At 45.1% G+C, this 17711-nt stretch overlaps 1 protein-coding gene across 1 annotated transcript in view; it reads right to left on the bottom strand.

Moving 5' to 3' along the window:
• Positions 1-17711, bottom strand: part of ADCY3 (adenylate cyclase 3) — a 158508-nt gene that overhangs the window by 44446 nt on the left and 96351 nt on the right. Inside the window, exons 3-8 of the mRNA XM_072143862.1 lie at positions 6371-6501; positions 6063-6174; positions 5857-5984; positions 4257-4415; positions 3993-4158; positions 3612-3731 (exon numbers count right to left, since the gene is read on the bottom strand). Of these exons, the coding sequence (XP_071999963.1) occupies positions 3612-3731; positions 3993-4158; positions 4257-4415; positions 5857-5984; positions 6063-6174; positions 6371-6501 (816 nt within the window). The remainder of the gene's footprint in view (positions 1-3611; positions 3732-3992; positions 4159-4256; positions 4416-5856; positions 5985-6062; positions 6175-6370; positions 6502-17711) is intronic.

Below are 17711 nucleotides of genomic sequence, written 5' to 3' on the forward strand. Positions count from 1 at the left end.
TTATTATCACCCCCCAGACCTCTATATTATTATCACCCCCCAGACCTCTATATTATTATCACACCCCAGACCTCTATATTATTATCACACCCCAGACCTCTATATTATGATCACACCCCAGACCTCTATATTATTATCACCCCCCAGACCTGTATATTATTATCACATCCCAGACCTCTATATTATTATCACACCCCAGACCTCTATATTATTATCACCCCAGACCAGACCTCTATATTATTATCACCCCCCCAGACCTCTATATTATTATCACACCCCAGACCTCCATATTATTATCACACCCCAGACCTGTATATTATTATCACACCCCAGACCTGTATATTATTATCACACCCCCAGACCTCTATATTATTATCACCCCCCAGACCTCTATATTATTATCACACCCCAGACCTCTATATTATTATCACCCCCCAGACCTCTATATTATTATCACCCCCCAGACCTCTATATTATTATCACCCCCCAGACCTCTATATTATTATCACACCCCCCAGACCTCTATATTATTATCACACCCCAGACCTCTATATTATTATCACACCCCAGACCTGTATATTATTATCACATCCCAGACCTCTATATTATTATCACACCCCAGACCTCTATATTATTATCACCCCCCAGACCTGTATATTATTATCACACCCCCAGACCTCTATATTATTATCACACCCCCAGACCTCTATATTATTATCACCCCCAGACCTCTATATTATTATCACACCCCCCAGACCTCTATATTATTATCACACCCCAGACCTCTATATTATTATCACCCCCCAGACCTCTATATTATTATCACCCCCCAGACCTCTATATTATTATCACACCCCAGACCTCTATATTATTATCACACCCCAGACCTCTATATTATTATCACACCCCAGACCTCTATATTATTATCACACCCCCAGACCTCTATATTATTATCACCCCCCAGACCTCTATATTATTATCACCCCCCAGACCTCTATATTATTATCACACCCCCAGACCTCTATATTATTATCACACCCCAGACCTCTATATTATTATCACATCCCAGACCTCTATATTATTATCACACCCCCAGACCTCTATATTATTATCACCCCCCAGACCTCTATATTATTATCACACCCCAGACCTCTATATTATTATCACACCCCTGACCTCTATATTATTATCACACCCCCCAGACCTCTATATTATTATCACACCCCCAAACCTCTATATTATTATCACACCCCAGACCTCTATATTATTATCACATCCCAGACCTCTATATTATTATCACACCCCCCAGACCTCTATATTATTATCACACCCCAGACCTCTATATTATTATCACATCCCAGACCTCTATATTATTATCACACCCCAGACCTCTATATTATTATCACACCCCAGACCTCTATATTATTATCACACCCCCAGACCTGTATATTATTATCACACCCCAGACCTCTATATTATTATCACACCCCAGACCTGTATATTATTATCACACCCCCAGACCTGTATATTATTATCACACCCCAGACCTCTATATTATTATCACACCCCCAGACCTGTATATTATTATCACACCCCCAGACCTCTATATTATTATCACACCCCAGACCTCTATATTATTATCACACCCCCAGACCTCTATATTATTATCACACCCCAGACCTCTATATTATTATCACCCCCCAGACCTCTATATTATTATCACCCCCCAGACCTCTATATTATTATCACACCCCCAGACCTGTATATTATTATCACATCCCAGACCTCTATATTATTATCACCCCCAGACCTCTATATTATTATCACTCCCCAGACCTCTATATTATTATCACACCCCAGACCTCTATATTATTATCACCCCCCAGACCTGTATATTATTATCACACCCCCAGACCTCTATATTATTATCACACCGCAGACCTCTATATTATTATCACCCCCCAGACCTGTATATTATTATCACACCCCCAGACCTCTATATTATTATCACACCGCAGACCTCTATATTATTATCACACCCCCAGACCTCTATATTATTATCACCCCCCAGACCTCTATATTATTATCACCCCCCAGACCTCTATATTATTATCACACCCCCAGACCTCTATATTATTATCACACCCCCAAACCTCTATATTATTATCACACCCCCAAACCTCTATATTATTATCACACCCCAGACCTCTATATTATTATCAGACCCCCAGACCTCTATATTATTATCACCCCCCAGACCTCTATATTATTATCACACCCCAGACCTCTATATTATTATCACACCCCCCAGACCTCTATATTATTATCACACCCCCAGACCTCTATATTATTATCACACCCCAGACCTCTATATTATTATCACACCCCCAAACCTCTATATTATTATCACACCCCCAGACCTCTATATTATTATCACACCCCAGACCTCTATATTATTATCACACCCCCAGACCTCTATATTATTATCACCCCCCAGACCTCTATATTATTATCACACCCCAGACCTGTATATTATTATCACCCCCCAGACCTCTATATTATTATCACACCCCAGACCTGTATATTATTATCACCCCCCAGACCTCTATATTATAATCACCCCCCAGACCTCTATATTATTATCACACCCCCAAACCTCTATATTATTATCACACCCCCAGACCTCTATATTATTATCACCCCCCAGACCTCTATATTATTATCACACCCCAGACCTCTATATTATTATCAGACCCCCAGACCTCTATATTATTAACACACCCCCAGACCTCTATATTATTATCACACCCCCAGACCTCTATATTATTATCACACCCCAGACCTCTATATTATTATCACACCCCCAGACCTCTATATTATTATCACACCCCCAAACCTCTATATTATTATCACACCCCCAGACCTCTATATTATTATCACCCCCCAGACCTCTATATTATTATCACACCCCAGACCTCTATATTATTATCACTCCCCAGACCTCTATATTATTATCACACCCCCAGACCTCTATATTATTATCACACCCCCAGACCTCTATATTATTATCACACCCCAGACCTCTATATTATTATCACACCCCAGACCTCTATATTATTATCACACCCCAGACCTCTATATTATTATCACACCCCCCAGACCTCTATATTATTATCACACCCCCAGACCTCTATATTATTATCACACCCCCAGACCTCTATATTATTATCACACCCCCATACCTCTATATTATTATCACACCCCCCAGACCTCTATATTATTATCACACCCCCAGACCTCTATATTATTATCACCCCCCAGACCTGTATATTATTATCACCCCCCAGACCTCTATATTATTATCACACCACAGACCTCTATATTATTATCACACCCCAGACCTCTATATTATTATCACACCCCCAGACCTCTATATTATTATCACACCCCAGACCTCTATATTATTATCACACCCCAGACCTCTATATTATTATCACACCCCAGACCTCTATATTATTATCACACCCCAGACCTCTATATTATTATCACACCCCAGACCTCACTATACACATATCAGACCTCTATATCATAGAGCTCCCCCGGGGACTCACCCTGGTGTCCAGCTCCTCGTTGTCGTCCGGGGTGGTGCACGTGGTGTGGATGCTCCCGTTACACTCCTTGGTGTTGATGAGCTGGGGGGAGTTTCCGTGTGATGACGTCAGTGACAACTTCTGAACAGAAAATAGGGGGAGGAGGGAAAGAAGGCGCCAGGTTATCCATCAGGACACTAAGCTCCGCCCATGGCGCCTCCAAGTCACACCCTGTTCAGTAAACCACACCCAACCATAATTGGGACTAGTAAGGGTGGCCTGTCCTTAACGGTGGTGCTGATGCGAATGATTGGTCTATTTTTGGCTAAATAAGCAAACCCATCGGCGTAACCGACCCACTGAGGACCCCAGGAGCCCAGAGACGACAGCAGTAACACTTACCACTCCGTTTATTCCATTCTTATTTACAGGCTGCTTGGGGACCACCACCAGGTAAGTGACGATGCCCTTCTCCCGCAGGTAGTCGCACCTGGTACCACCTTCTCCCGGCTCCACGTCGAATTCCCCCTTCAGACAATCGTAGGTGCTTTGGGAGATGTGCACCCGGCTGTGGTCAACGACAAATCGGGAGAAGTTAGGGGAGGCATTTAAGGGGTTAACATTTAGACCCCCCCCCCCCATTGCCTTGGCATTTGGAGACCTTACCCAGGGATCCCTCCAGCCTCCATCTTGTTTGCCAGGGTGACATCAGTGGACCACACATCATACTGCCAACGTTTCTGTCCCAGAACTCCTCCGATGACGGTCCCGGTGTGAACCCCCACGCGCATGTCCACGTCTGTTTTTGTCTTCTCCCTCACGTACCTTCACAAACAAGATAAACGGGTCAGAGCACTGCACCGGACCCCCAGAGAAGACAACTAGAGGAGGTCCATCTCCATCTCCAGGTACTCAAGACCACCCTCCACGTCCCAGGACCACAGGGTGGAGATTTCATAGCCATCCCTCCTTCCCCATCCCTATAGCGCGTCCTTATGTTCTCTTATCACTTTCAAGAAGAAGAGATTTTTAACAGGGGGCTTGTTTTTTGTGAGATCAGCTTCATTTTTTTAATTGAATTATTTTACTAAACGTAACATTCGTAGAATAACTTTTATTCAGAGGAGGATTTTCAATCCTGAGCCTTTCTCCTCTTGGTGATATGCGAAGGGTCATAAGGTTTTTAGTTTTTGGTTAATGACCCTATAAGGGGGCTTATATTTTGCTGGATTTCAGGCAGTTTTTTGTAGAACCATTTTGTGATGTAACATTTGTAGAATAATTTTGAATAATCTTTTCTGTTGGAGGATTCCTGAGCCCTTCTCCTCATGTTGCGGGTCTTAAGCTTTTATAGTTTTTGGTAAATGTAGCCATATGGGGGCTTATTTTTTGCTGTACTTAAGGCAGTTTTTAATAGAAACATTAAGAACTAAGGTAACATGTGTCCTGGTGATTATCTTTTATCAATTATTTGAGGGGTGAAGAAGTAAAAAATCCAATTTTTGAATGTTCTTTTTTAATGTTGAATTATTAAGGTTGTAGTGATACCATTTAGTTGTTAACAGGACATTTATTAGGACAGGGGCTGGATTCATGGGGGACCTTGTGAGAGACAATGGTGCAGACTTACTTACCCGGTCCATTCGCGATCCAGCTGCGCGTTCTCTGCGGTGGATTTGGGTCTTCCGGCGATTCACTGAGGTAGTTCCTCCGACATCCACCAGGTGTCGCTGCTGCGCTGAAGTTCATTGGAATGCACTGATCTTCACCAAGCCGGGCCGAGTGCAGGTAAGCGCGTGTCCAGCGTCAATTTTTTTTAAAAAAATGCGGCGGTTTTTCCCCGAATCCGTCAGGTTTTCTTACGGCCACGCCCCCAATTTCCGTCGCGTGCACCGAAATCCCGGGGCAATACATGGAAAATCAGCGCAAATCGGAAATATTTGGGAAAACGCGAATCGGGCCCTTAGTAAATGACCCCCATTAGGTTATTTTGTGTTCTCCGTGCAGCGTCTCACACCCCCGATGAAATATTCGGTTAATCTGTCGCAAAAACTCAAATCGGGCCCTTAGTAAATGACCCCCAGTATGTTGGGCGGATGGTGAAGGAGCCCATCAGTAATGTGGTCAGCATTGACAGCAGCATCTAAGGGGTAGACAGAGCAGGAGCCCAGCAGTTCCAGTCTTCTGGGCACATGAACGGATTTCCCTATAGCGCATCTCATGCAACTTGCTGCAGCCTTGGCTGTGATTGGAGTATGGCACTTACGAGATGGCGTCGACCATGGCCAGGCCCATCATGATGGAGTTGTAAGCGTGGTCCTCTCTGTAGTCGGGGAGGCCGCAGATACAGTAGTAACAGTCACCCAGAATCTTAATCCTCAGCTGGTGATATTTCTGGAAAGGCAGAAGTCAGTGTCTGACCACCTCAGCTCTGCTACATCTGTACACACACACACCTACCTATATACCTACCGCTGCAAGCTTGTCAAAGCGGGCAAAGAGCTCATTCAGCAGCTTTACCAGCTCCTGGGCGCTGCAGTAGGAGGAGAGCTGCGTGAAGCCCACGATATCCGCAAAGAGTATACTGTCAGGAGAGAGGAGCAGAGTCATAGCTGCAGCGCAACACTGTATCACCAGACTGTAACCCTCCACAAACAGCGCCCCAGCTGTGCCGAGGCTGTGTGTGGTATTGCAGCTGACTGTTATTCACTGCAATAATCTACACTACCTGCAGACAGGGGTGGCGCTGGTTTACTCCATCACTAGATGGCCCCGCCTACCTGACGTTCTCATGCCGGTACATGTACATGGTGTTAAACTGCTGCAGTTCCTTCTGTTTTTGGTCTTTCTTCATGTCGTTGAGCATCTCATCCGCAATGTGTTTGGGCAGGATGGAGAGGAGGAGACGTTCCTGGGAAAGATACACAAGAGACACAATGAGAACGAAACATTGTTCTAGGAAGTCTGATAACATGAAGTACAGTGATATGATCTCCTGATGTATATATGTATGTGGTGATATATACTCTGCACACCACTATCCACCAGGGCTGAGAGAACATACATATCATTATATGCCAGGGCAAAGGGAATATCCATACCACTATCCACCAGGGCCAATGGAATATACATACCACTATCCACCAGGGCTGGAAGAACATACCATTATATGCCAGGGCCAAGAGAATATCCATATCACTATCCACCAGGGCCAATGGAATATACATACTGTTATCCACAACGGCCGGGAGAACATACATACCATAATATGCCAGGTATATCCATACCACTATCCACCAGGGCCAAAAGAACATACACACCACTATCCTCCAGGGCCAAGAGAACATACATACCACTATCCTCCAGGGCCAAGAGAACATACAAACCACTATCCTCCAGAGTAAAGAGAACATACATGCCAATATCCACCAGGGCCAAGAGAATATTCATACCACTATCCAGCAGGGCCAAGAGAACATACATGCCACTATCCACCAGGGCCAAGAGAATATTCATACCACTATCCACCTCGGCCAATAGACTCTACACACTGATTTCCATCAGGGAGCATAACACACACACATACGACTATCCCCGGGAACAATAGAATATACATGACAAGTATACATGTATAATGGGCAGGATGGAAAATAACCCCTTAGATGCCGCCTTCAGTACTGAATCTATTTGGTTAGAGCAATGATTTCCATCCCTGCTGTGTACAGGTGACTACTCCAGGAGGTAGTGACCCAGTGGTTCCCTGCAACGATGTCCAGACCCTTGTATGGGGGATAAATGGTGAATCCCAGGGGGACAGAGCCCTTAGGATTAGCCCCAGGTTGTATCCGTTCAGTGGTGTAGTAGGGTAATACTACACTCCACCTGTGTGGGGCGCTGGCGCTCTACAGAATCAGCTGATTGCCACCACAACACTGGAGCCGTTTCCTCGTTACACTATTTTATATACTTTCATATCTACAACCATATTTTTTTATTTTTGGATATAATTTGGGGAGTGCAGGAATCCCCCCCCCCCCCCATATCCCCCTGCATTATATAAGAGGGGGCTCTGCTCTCTCACCATTCATGGCAGCTGTTCCCAGATAAGTTAATATCAGATTTTTCCGGACCGATACTAAGTAGGACAACATAGATCTGAGCCTTTAGAAAAATACAAGATATCTGTGGCCAAATCCGGCGGCGCCAGCTGCTCCGAGCTCGGGCCCAGCTGCCGGACCTGCCTGTATATGGAGAGATTCCTAATCATCACAGGGAAGGAGGATGAAGGAGCCTCTCCCAGGAGGACGAGACACTGGCAGCAGCATCATAGCACATGAGAGATGGCAAATAGTCCGATTTCTGCGGACCAATGGATGACAGCATCACTGGGGCCCCCGGAATAGTATAGACACAAGTTAATGGGAACCTGTCAGCAGGAGTGACCATGTAGACAGCAATCAGTGTTATCTATTGTATAATCAGACCTTTGTGTGTGTTGTTAGTAGCAGCAGGACTGTGAAATATGGATTGATATTCCATTTATCTCCATGTTCACTGGAGACGTGTCCTCATACTTCTGCGCTCTGTGCCCTCTGCAGCCAGTGATGTGTTAGGTATTATCCCTGGAGAGATGTGTAATAGTGATGGGAATCCCGGCTCTTCTTAGTGAAGAGCCGGCTCTTCTGGCTCCTGAATGGCTCCCTGTTAATTATATAATAGGGAACTGCAGGCCATTCAGTCCCCAGCTCCACAACACTTTTGGCACAATTGTATCTGGTTAAAAGGGGGCGTGGTGAGCCACTTAAAGGCGGGGTTAAGTGAGCCATCGGATCAATGAGGGGAGCCGGCTCCCGTCATTCACATGAAAGAGCCGGCTCTTAGAGGCTCCTCATTCGCGAACGACACATGACTAATGTGTGATCATACCTTTGTATGTGTTGCAAGTAGCAGCAGGACTGTGAAATATTAATTTATATTCCAGGATTTTTGCTTCTTCAAGTGCATGGCCTCACAAGTCTGTGCTCTCTGCAGCCAGTGTTAGGTATCGTCCCTAGAGAGATGTGTAATCAGGAGTGCCCCTGCCATTAGGCGAGTTGAGATTCTCGCCTCAGGCGGCACGCCTCCTGATGGACCTGGGGGCGGCTTTGGGCTCCCCCTGCCGGCACATGCTCCGGCCGTTTGGCACATTCCACCTCCAGCCGGCACATGTAACTGCCCGCCGACCGGCTGCTACATGCACCTGCTAGCCCCAGCCCAAAGTACCCCACTACCGCATACTCCCGCCCACTCCTGTCTCCGGCTTCCTCCCCCCACCACTCCCGACATGGCAGCACGCTGTATCTATTTTATACTACAAGGCAGTATGCTGTATGCATTTTATACTACATGGCGGCACGTTGTATCTAACTTCTACGCTGTATCTGATATATTACATATATGGGGAGGGGGGCGTCTCTCTATGGCTCGCTTCGGGCAGCAAAAAGGCTTGGTTCACCCCTGTGTTAAGTATGTTGTTAGTAGCAGCAGGACTGTGAAATATGAATATTAGGATTGAAACTTCTTCAAGTGCACTTCTTCAAGAGGCATGTCCTCACGCTGCGGAGCTCTCTGAAGCCAGTGCTAGGTATTATCCGTAATCATAGCTCACTGTATGTTGTTAGTAGCAGCAGGATTGTTAAATATGGATTCATATACCACGGTTGTAGAACTATGGGTGTGTCCTCACACTGCTGTGCTCTTTGCAGCCAGTGTTAAGTATTGTCCCTGGAGAGATGTGTAATCATACCTTTTTTTATACAATGTTAGTAGCAGCAGAACTGTGATGGATTTTTATTCTAGGATTGTAGCTTCTCCAAGTGCCCTGGGGGTGTGTCCTCACGCTGCTGTGCTCTGTTCATCATACTACTCCAAAGCCATTCCCTGCTTCCAAGAGCTTAGACCACAGCAGTGTGAGGAAATGTGCCCAGCAGGAAGAAACCCCAATTGTTACTCCTTGTAACCCCACAATTCATACCCCTGACAACTTCCTACTCCCAAACCGTGCAGCTGCTGGGCTACTCTCCCGCTCCAGCCTGTGGTACATCCCCAAAAGAAGGACTATCCCTCTCCCTGCTGTGCACATTGGATGAGCACCCATACGTCCATCAGGATGTATCATAATATTAACCCCTTCCCGACATTTGACGTAATAGTACTGCATGGCGGGAGGTGCGTTCCCGCAAAATGCAGTACTATTACGTCAAACTTCTGGGCCAGAGGCTGCGGGTGTCGGCTATATATTATAGCCGACACCTGCCTTTAACACCCGAGATCGGAGATTTCTCCGATCGCGGGTGTTAACCCCTAACACGCCGCGGTCGCGCTTACCGGGAGGGTCTGCTGCTCCGATCACAGCCCTGGGACTGCCAGTGCCCGGGGCTGCGCGATCCTCCTCCGGCTGCCAGGTCCGTGCCTTCTGACAGGACCCGGCTGTGACACACTGAGCATGCGCAGCATGTTACATTACACAGTGTAATACATCTGTATTACACTTTGTAAGGTGTAGAATAGCTTGAACGAGCGGTCAGTGGATCGCATGTTCAAGCTTACCTGTAAAAGTAAATAAAAAAGTTAAAAACATTACATAAAAACATTTTTTAATAAAAAGAATTAATTAAATTCAAGTATTCAATTAAATTAACACAAATATTCCCTATAGACATGCAATAAAGTGAAAAAAAATACAAAATTGCCAAAAAAACCCACATATTTGGAATCGACGCGTCTGTAACAATCTGTACAATAACTCCGAAACATTATTGGACCCGCTCGGTGAACCCCGTAAAAACAAATCCCGAAAAACACGCCAAAAATTTACATTTTTCATAAAATCTCTACGCAAAAATGTTCTAAAAAGTGATCAAAAAAGTTATGTGCGCCAAAATGGTACCAATGAAAAGAACAACTCAACACGTAAAAAATAAGCCCTAAACCAGCTCTGTCAACCAAAAAATATTAAAGTTACGTCTCCGAAAAGATGGCGATGCAAAAACAAATGAGATTTCCTCTATATTAGTTTTTAAATAATAAATGAAAGTAAAAATAAATGAAAAACTATATAAATGAGGTGTCACCGTAATCGTAGTGATCTGTAGAATAAAGATAATATAATATTTTTAGTGTACGGTGTACGACCCCCAAAAAATACCAAAAGAAAGTAAACCAAAATTGACAATTTTCTTTTCACCCATACATTCAAGAGTTAATAAAATCTCATCAATAAGCTAATGACCCACTAAAATGAAGTATTTGTAAAGTGCATCTCATGTCGCACAAAATAAGCCCTTATATGTCCAAATTGCCAAAAAAATAAAGATTGTATAGCCAATAAAAAGTGACAATGCATAATCTGCTCTGAATGGCGCAGCTTCCCTTCGATGCCCTGGCGTGTGCCCATACAGCAGGTTACCACCACATATGGGGGATTGTTATACGCAGGAGGGATTGGGTATCACATTTTGTGGAGCGTTTTGGTATTTTATCCACTGAAAACTTGTACATTTTTTTTGAAAAACACATTCATTTCGCCAAAAAATTTTACCTTCAAAATTGCATCAGATTTTGTTTTAACCCCTGTAAAACAATTAAAGGGTTAACAAACTTCGTAAAAGTTGTATTACGTACGTTGAGGGGCGTAGTTTCTATAATGGGGTAATTTATGGGGTTTACTTTTATTTAGGTCTCTCAAAGTGATTTGAAACCTGAGAGGGTCCCTCAATAGCAGGATTTTGCGTTTTTTATGAAAATGTGAAAAATCGCACCTAACGTTCAAAGCCCCATAACATCTTACAAAAATAAGAGCATGCATAAAAACCATGTCCACATAAAGTAGACATTCGATGAATGTTAGTTATTAAGTATTTTTGCGGTTATGACTATGTATGGAAAAATTAGAACATTTTGAAGTTCGAAAATCAAGAATTTTTCAAAATTTTCACCAAATATCTGATTTTGGCTACATGCACACTGTCGTGGCCCGCCGCACCGTAGCACGGCAGCACGGGGAGAGGAGGAGGAGGTGAGCGCAGCTCACCCCCGCCCCTCTCCATAGCGATATATGGCCGCGGCGCCGTAATACGGGAAAAGATAGGACATGTCCTATCTTTTCCCGGGCTACGGAGCGGTACAGCACCGCGAGCCCATAGAAGTGTATGAGAAAGGCTACATTCACACTACAGTATGGGGGACGTATATACGGCCGATATACGTTCCGAAGTTATAACCAATTATAGAGACACAGGGCAGATTTGAAAAAATGGGCCGTGACAGAAAGGTGAAAAGAGGCTTTGGCGTTAAGGGGTTAAATGCCTTGGGCCATGGGGAGTTGCCTTAGCATAAGGTTCCAAGTCCACTAATACAACGATATCCTGCCTGCTGACTGACTCCGGACCTGGGGCTCATTCCTAGCCACCACTACATATATTGCTCCTGGTCTGATGGATCTCTGTGATTTGCCCCTGAGACATCCCCTTTAAGTATGTTGTGTTACTAAATCACTTGGATCCTCTCTGAACCAACCAGCAGAGATAAAGAAACAGTAACCGAGAGGTCCGAGCCCAGATCAGTGTTCTGTCTATTATCAACATCATTACAGCCTAAGTGTATCCGGACGGCTAAACACGAGCACAATAATCTCATTAGACTCCGAAATAACCTCGCAGAGTCATCAAAATATTCCCACCGTACCCAACCCTGGTAACAGCACTGATCCCAGGGGCATCACCATGTGCCAACCCCGCACAGGAGCAAAACAACTGATATACACTCACACACCAGGGGGTAGTATTATAGTAGTTATATTCTTGTACATAGGGGACAGTATTATAGTAGTTATATTCTTGTACATAGGGGCAGTATTATAGTAGTTATATTCTTGTACATAGGGGGCAGTATTATAGTAGTTATATTCCTGTACATAGGGGGCAGTATTATAGTAGTTATATTCTTGTACATAGGGGACAGTATTATAGTAGTTATATTCTTGTACATAGGGGGCAGTATTATAGTAGTTATATTCCTGTACATAGGGGGCAGTATTATAGTAGTTATATTCTTGTACATAGGGGGCAGTATTATAGTAGTTATATTCCTGTACATAGGGGGCAGTATTATAGTAGTTATATTCCTGTACATAGGGGGCAGTATTATAGTAGTTATATTCCTGTACATAGGGGGCAGTATTATAGTAGTTATATTCTTGTACATAGGGGGCAGTATTATAGTAGTTATATTCCTGTACATAGGGAGCAGTATTATAGTAGTTATATTCTTGTACATAGAGGGCAGTATTATAGTAGTTATATACTTGTACATAGGGGGCAGTATTATAGTAGTTATATTCTTGTACATAGAGGGCAGTATTATAGTAGTTATATACTTGTACATAGGGAGCAGTATTATAGTAGTTATATTCTTGTACATAGAGGGCAGTATTATAGTAGTTATATTATGTACATAGGGGGCAGTATTATAGTAGTTATATTCTTGTACATAGGGGGCAGTATTATAGTAGTTATATACTTGTACATAGGGGGCAGTATTATAGTAGTTATATTCTTGTACATAGGGGGCAGTATTATAGTAGTTATATTCCTGTACATAGGGGGCAGTATTATAGTAGTTATATTCTTGTACATAGGGGCAGTATTATAGTAGTTATATTCCTGTACATAGGGGGCAGTATTATAGTAGTTATATTCTTGTACATAGGGGGCGGTATTATAGTAGTTATATTCTTGTACATAGGGGGCAGTATTATAGTAGTTATATTCTTGTACATAGGGGCAGTATTATAGTAGTTATATTCCTGTACATAGGGGGCAGTATTATAGTAGTTATATTCTTGTACATAGGGGGCGGTATTATAGTAGTTATATTCTTGTACATAGGGGGCAGTATTATAGTAGTTATATTCTTGTACATAAGGGCAGTATTATAGTAGTTATATTCTTGTACATAGGGGGCGGTATTATAGTATTTATATTCTTGTACATAGGGGGCAGTATTATAGTAGTTATATTCTTGTACATAGGGGGCAGTATTATAGTAGTTATATTCCTGTACATAGGGGGCAGTATTATAGTAGTTATATTCTTGTACATAGGGGGCAGTATTATAGTAGTTATATTCCTGTACATAGAGGGCGGTATTATAGTAGTTATATTCTTGTACATAGAGGGCAGTATTATAGTAGTTATATTCTTGTACATAGGGGGCAGTATTATAGTAGCTATATTCCTGTACATAGGGGGCAGTATTATAGTAGTTATATTCTTGTACATAGGGGGCAGTATTATAGTAGTTATATCCTAGTACAAAGGGGGCAGTATTATAGTAGTTATATTCCTGTACATAGGGGGCAGTATTATAGTAGTTATATTCTTGTACATAGGGGGCAGTATTATAGTAGTTATATTCTTGTACATAGGGGCAGTATTATAGTAGTTATATTCTTGTACATAGGGGGCAGTATTATAGTAGTTATATTCCTGTACATAGAGGGCGGTATTATAGTAGTTATATTCTTGTACATAGGGGGCAGTATTATTGTAGTTATATTCCTGTACATAGGGAGCAGTATTATAGTAGTTATATTCCTGTACATGGGGAGCAGTATTATAGTAGTTATATTCTTGTACATAGGGGGCAGTATTATAGTAGTTATATTCCTGTACATAGGGGGCAGTATTATAGTAGTTATATTCTTGTACATAGGGGGCAGTATTATAGTAGTTATATTCTTGTAAATAGGGGGAGTATTATAGTAGTTATATTCCTGTACATAGGGGGCAGTATTATAGTAGTTATATACTTGTACATAGGGAGCAGTATTATAGTAGTTATATCCCTGTACATAGGGGCAGTATTATAGTAGTTATATTCCTGTACATAGGGGGCAGTATTATAGTAGTTTTATTCCTGTACATAGGAGAAGTATTATAGTAGTTATATACTTGTACATAGGGGGCAGTATTATAGTAGTTATATTCCTGTACATAGGGGGCAGTATTGTAGTAGTTATATTCTTGTACATAGAAGGTAGGCCTTTAGGCCTTTACAGATGAAACACCTGCACCTAGAAGGACACCCCCAGTAATTATATCCCCATTGCTTATAGAGGAAGGTGGTTTGATAAATTATCCAAAATAGTGGATATTTAGCCAAGTCTCCACCTTGCTGGGGTGGTCCGGTCCATGTATCGTATGGTCAGGGTGTATTATCAGACATGGGGTCAGGTCCTGGGATGTGGAGATTAGTCGGCTCTTCTCTGTGCTGGATGTAGATATTAGCAGTCAGAGTTGTCATGGTTATCTGGACAGTTCGGCACAGGCTTCAGCCTCCATTTGTTCAGTCGCTTCCTCCCGGACCGCAGATTAGTATTCAGTGAGAACGTCTTCTGTGGGACCAGAGGCTGCGGGTTTATAAATAGCTGCAGCTAAATATATACATATACCGTAAGATTCCTCTAATATGGCGTCCAATAATCCACAGGCCTCATGTATAGAAATGTGGGATCTCAAAACACCAGAAGAAGATTTATACATCCATCAACGCAGAAAACACAAGACCGTCTGCCATTACTCCGGGGTCCTGTTACGCTGAACTCATGTCCGCTTGAGACACTTCTGAAGGAAGTCAGGGGTCAGCATGGGCGCTCCGACCCCTCTGTGACTACACCCCCCATACACAGCGAGCTGCCATGTCCTGTGTATCCTGACACCTTTCTATCATAGCCAGCAGTGGTCAGCGGTCAGCATGGGCGCTCCGACCCCTCTGTGACTACACCCCCCATACACAGCGAGCTGCCATGTCCTGTGTGTCCTGACACCTTTCTATCATAGCCAGCAGTGGTCAGGGGTCAGCATGGGCGCTCCGACCCCTCTGTGACTACACCCCCCATACACAGCGAGCTGCCATGTCCTGTGTGTCCTGACACCTTTCTATCATAGCCAGCAATGGTCAGGGGTCAGCATGGGCGCTCTGACCTCTCTGTGACTACACCCCCCATACACAGCGAGCTGCCATGTCCTGTGTGTCCTGACACCTTTCTATCATAGCCAGCAGTGGTCAGGGGTCAGCATGGGCGCTCCGACCCCTCTGTGACTACATCCCCCATACACAGCGAGCTGCCATGTCCTATGTGTCCTGACACCTTTTTATCATAGCCAGCAGTGGACAGGGGTCAGCATGGGCGCTCCGACCCCTCTGTGACTACATCCCCCATACACAGCGAGCTGCCATGTCCTGTGTGTCCTGACACCTTTCTATCATAGCCAGCAGTGGTCAGGGGTCAGCATGGGCGCTCCGACCCCTCTGTGACTACACCCCCATACACAGCGAGCTGCCATGTCCTGTGTGTCCTGACACCTTTCTATCATAGCCAGCAGTGGTCAGGGGTCAGCATGGGCGCTCCGACCCCTCTGTGAATACATCACCCATACACAGCGAGCTGCCATGTCCTGTGTGTCCTGACACCTTTCTATCATAGCCAGCAGTGGACAGGGGTCAGCATGGGCGCTCCGACCCCTCTGTGACTACACCCCCCATACACAGCGAGCTGCCATGTCCTGTGTGTCCTGACACCTTTCTATCATAGCCAGCAGTGGTCAGGGGTCAGCATGGGCGCACTGACCTCTCTGTGACTACACCCCCCATACACAGTGAGCTGCCATGTCCTGTGTGTCCTGACACCTTTCTATCATAGCCAGCAGTGGTCAGGGGTCAGCATGGGCGCTCCGACCCCTCTGTGACTACATCCCCCATACACAGCGAGCTGCCATGTCCTGTGTGTCCTGACACCTTTCTATCAGAGCCAGCAGTGGACAGGGGTCAGCATGGGCGCTCCGACCCCTCTGTGACTACACCCCCCATACACAGCGAGCTGCCATGTCCTGTGTGTCCTGACACCTTTCTATCATAGCCAGCAGTTGTCAGGGGTCAGTATGGGCGCACTGACCTCTCTGTGACTACACCCCCCATACACAGTGAGCTGCCATGTCCTGTGTGTCCTGACACCTTTCTATCATAGCCAGCAGTGGTCAGGGGTCAGCATGGGCGCTCCGACCCCTCTGTGACCACATCCCCCATACACAGCGAGCTGCCATGTTCTGTGTGTCCTGACACCTTTCTATCATAGCCAGCAGTGGACAGGGGTCAGCATGGGCGCTCCGACCCCTCTGTGATTACACCCCCCATACACAGCGAGCTGCCATGTCCTGTGTGTCCTGACACCTTTCTATCATAGCCAGCAGTGGTCAGGGGTCAGCATGGGCGCACTGACCTCTCTGTGACTACACCCCCCATACACAGTGAGCTGCCATGTCCTGTGTGTCCTGACACCTTTCTATCATAGCCAGCAGTGGTCAGTGGTCAGCATGGGCGCTCTGACCCCTCTGTGACTACATCCCCATACACAGCGAGCTGCCATGTCCTGTGTGTCCTGACACCTTTCTATCATAGCCAGCAGTGCACAGGGGTCAGCATGGACGCTCCGACCCCTCTGTGACTACACCCCCATACACAGCGAGCTGCCATGTCCTGTGTGTCCTGACACCTTTCTATCATAGCCAGCAGTGGTCAGTGGTCAGCATGGGCGCTCTGACCCCTCTGTGACTACATCCCCATACACAGCGAGCTGCCATGTCCTGTGTGTCCTGACACCTTTCTATCATAGCCAGCAGTGCACAGGGGTCAGCATGGACGCTCCGACCCCTCTGTGACTACACCCCCATACACAGCGAGCTGCCATGTCCTGTGTGTCCTGACACCTTTCTATCATAGCCAGCAGTGGTCAGGGGTCAGCATGGGCGCTCCGACCCCTCTGTGACTACATCCCCCATACACAGCGAGCTGCCATGTCCTGTGTGTCCTGACACCTTTCTATCATAGCCAGCAGTGGACAGGGGTCAGCATGGGCGCTCCGACCCCTCTGTGACTACACCCCCCATACACAGCGAGCTGCCATGTCGTGCGTGTCCTGACACCTTTCTATCATAGCCAGCAATGGTCAGGGGTCAGCATGGGCGCACTGACCTCTCTGTGACTACACCCCCCATACACAGTGAGCTGCCATGTCCTGTGTGT

Source organism: Engystomops pustulosus, chromosome 3, assembly GCF_040894005.1.
Source record: "Engystomops pustulosus chromosome 3, aEngPut4.maternal, whole genome shotgun sequence".
NCBI classification, from domain to species: Eukaryota; Metazoa; Chordata; class Amphibia; order Anura; family Leptodactylidae; genus Engystomops; species Engystomops pustulosus.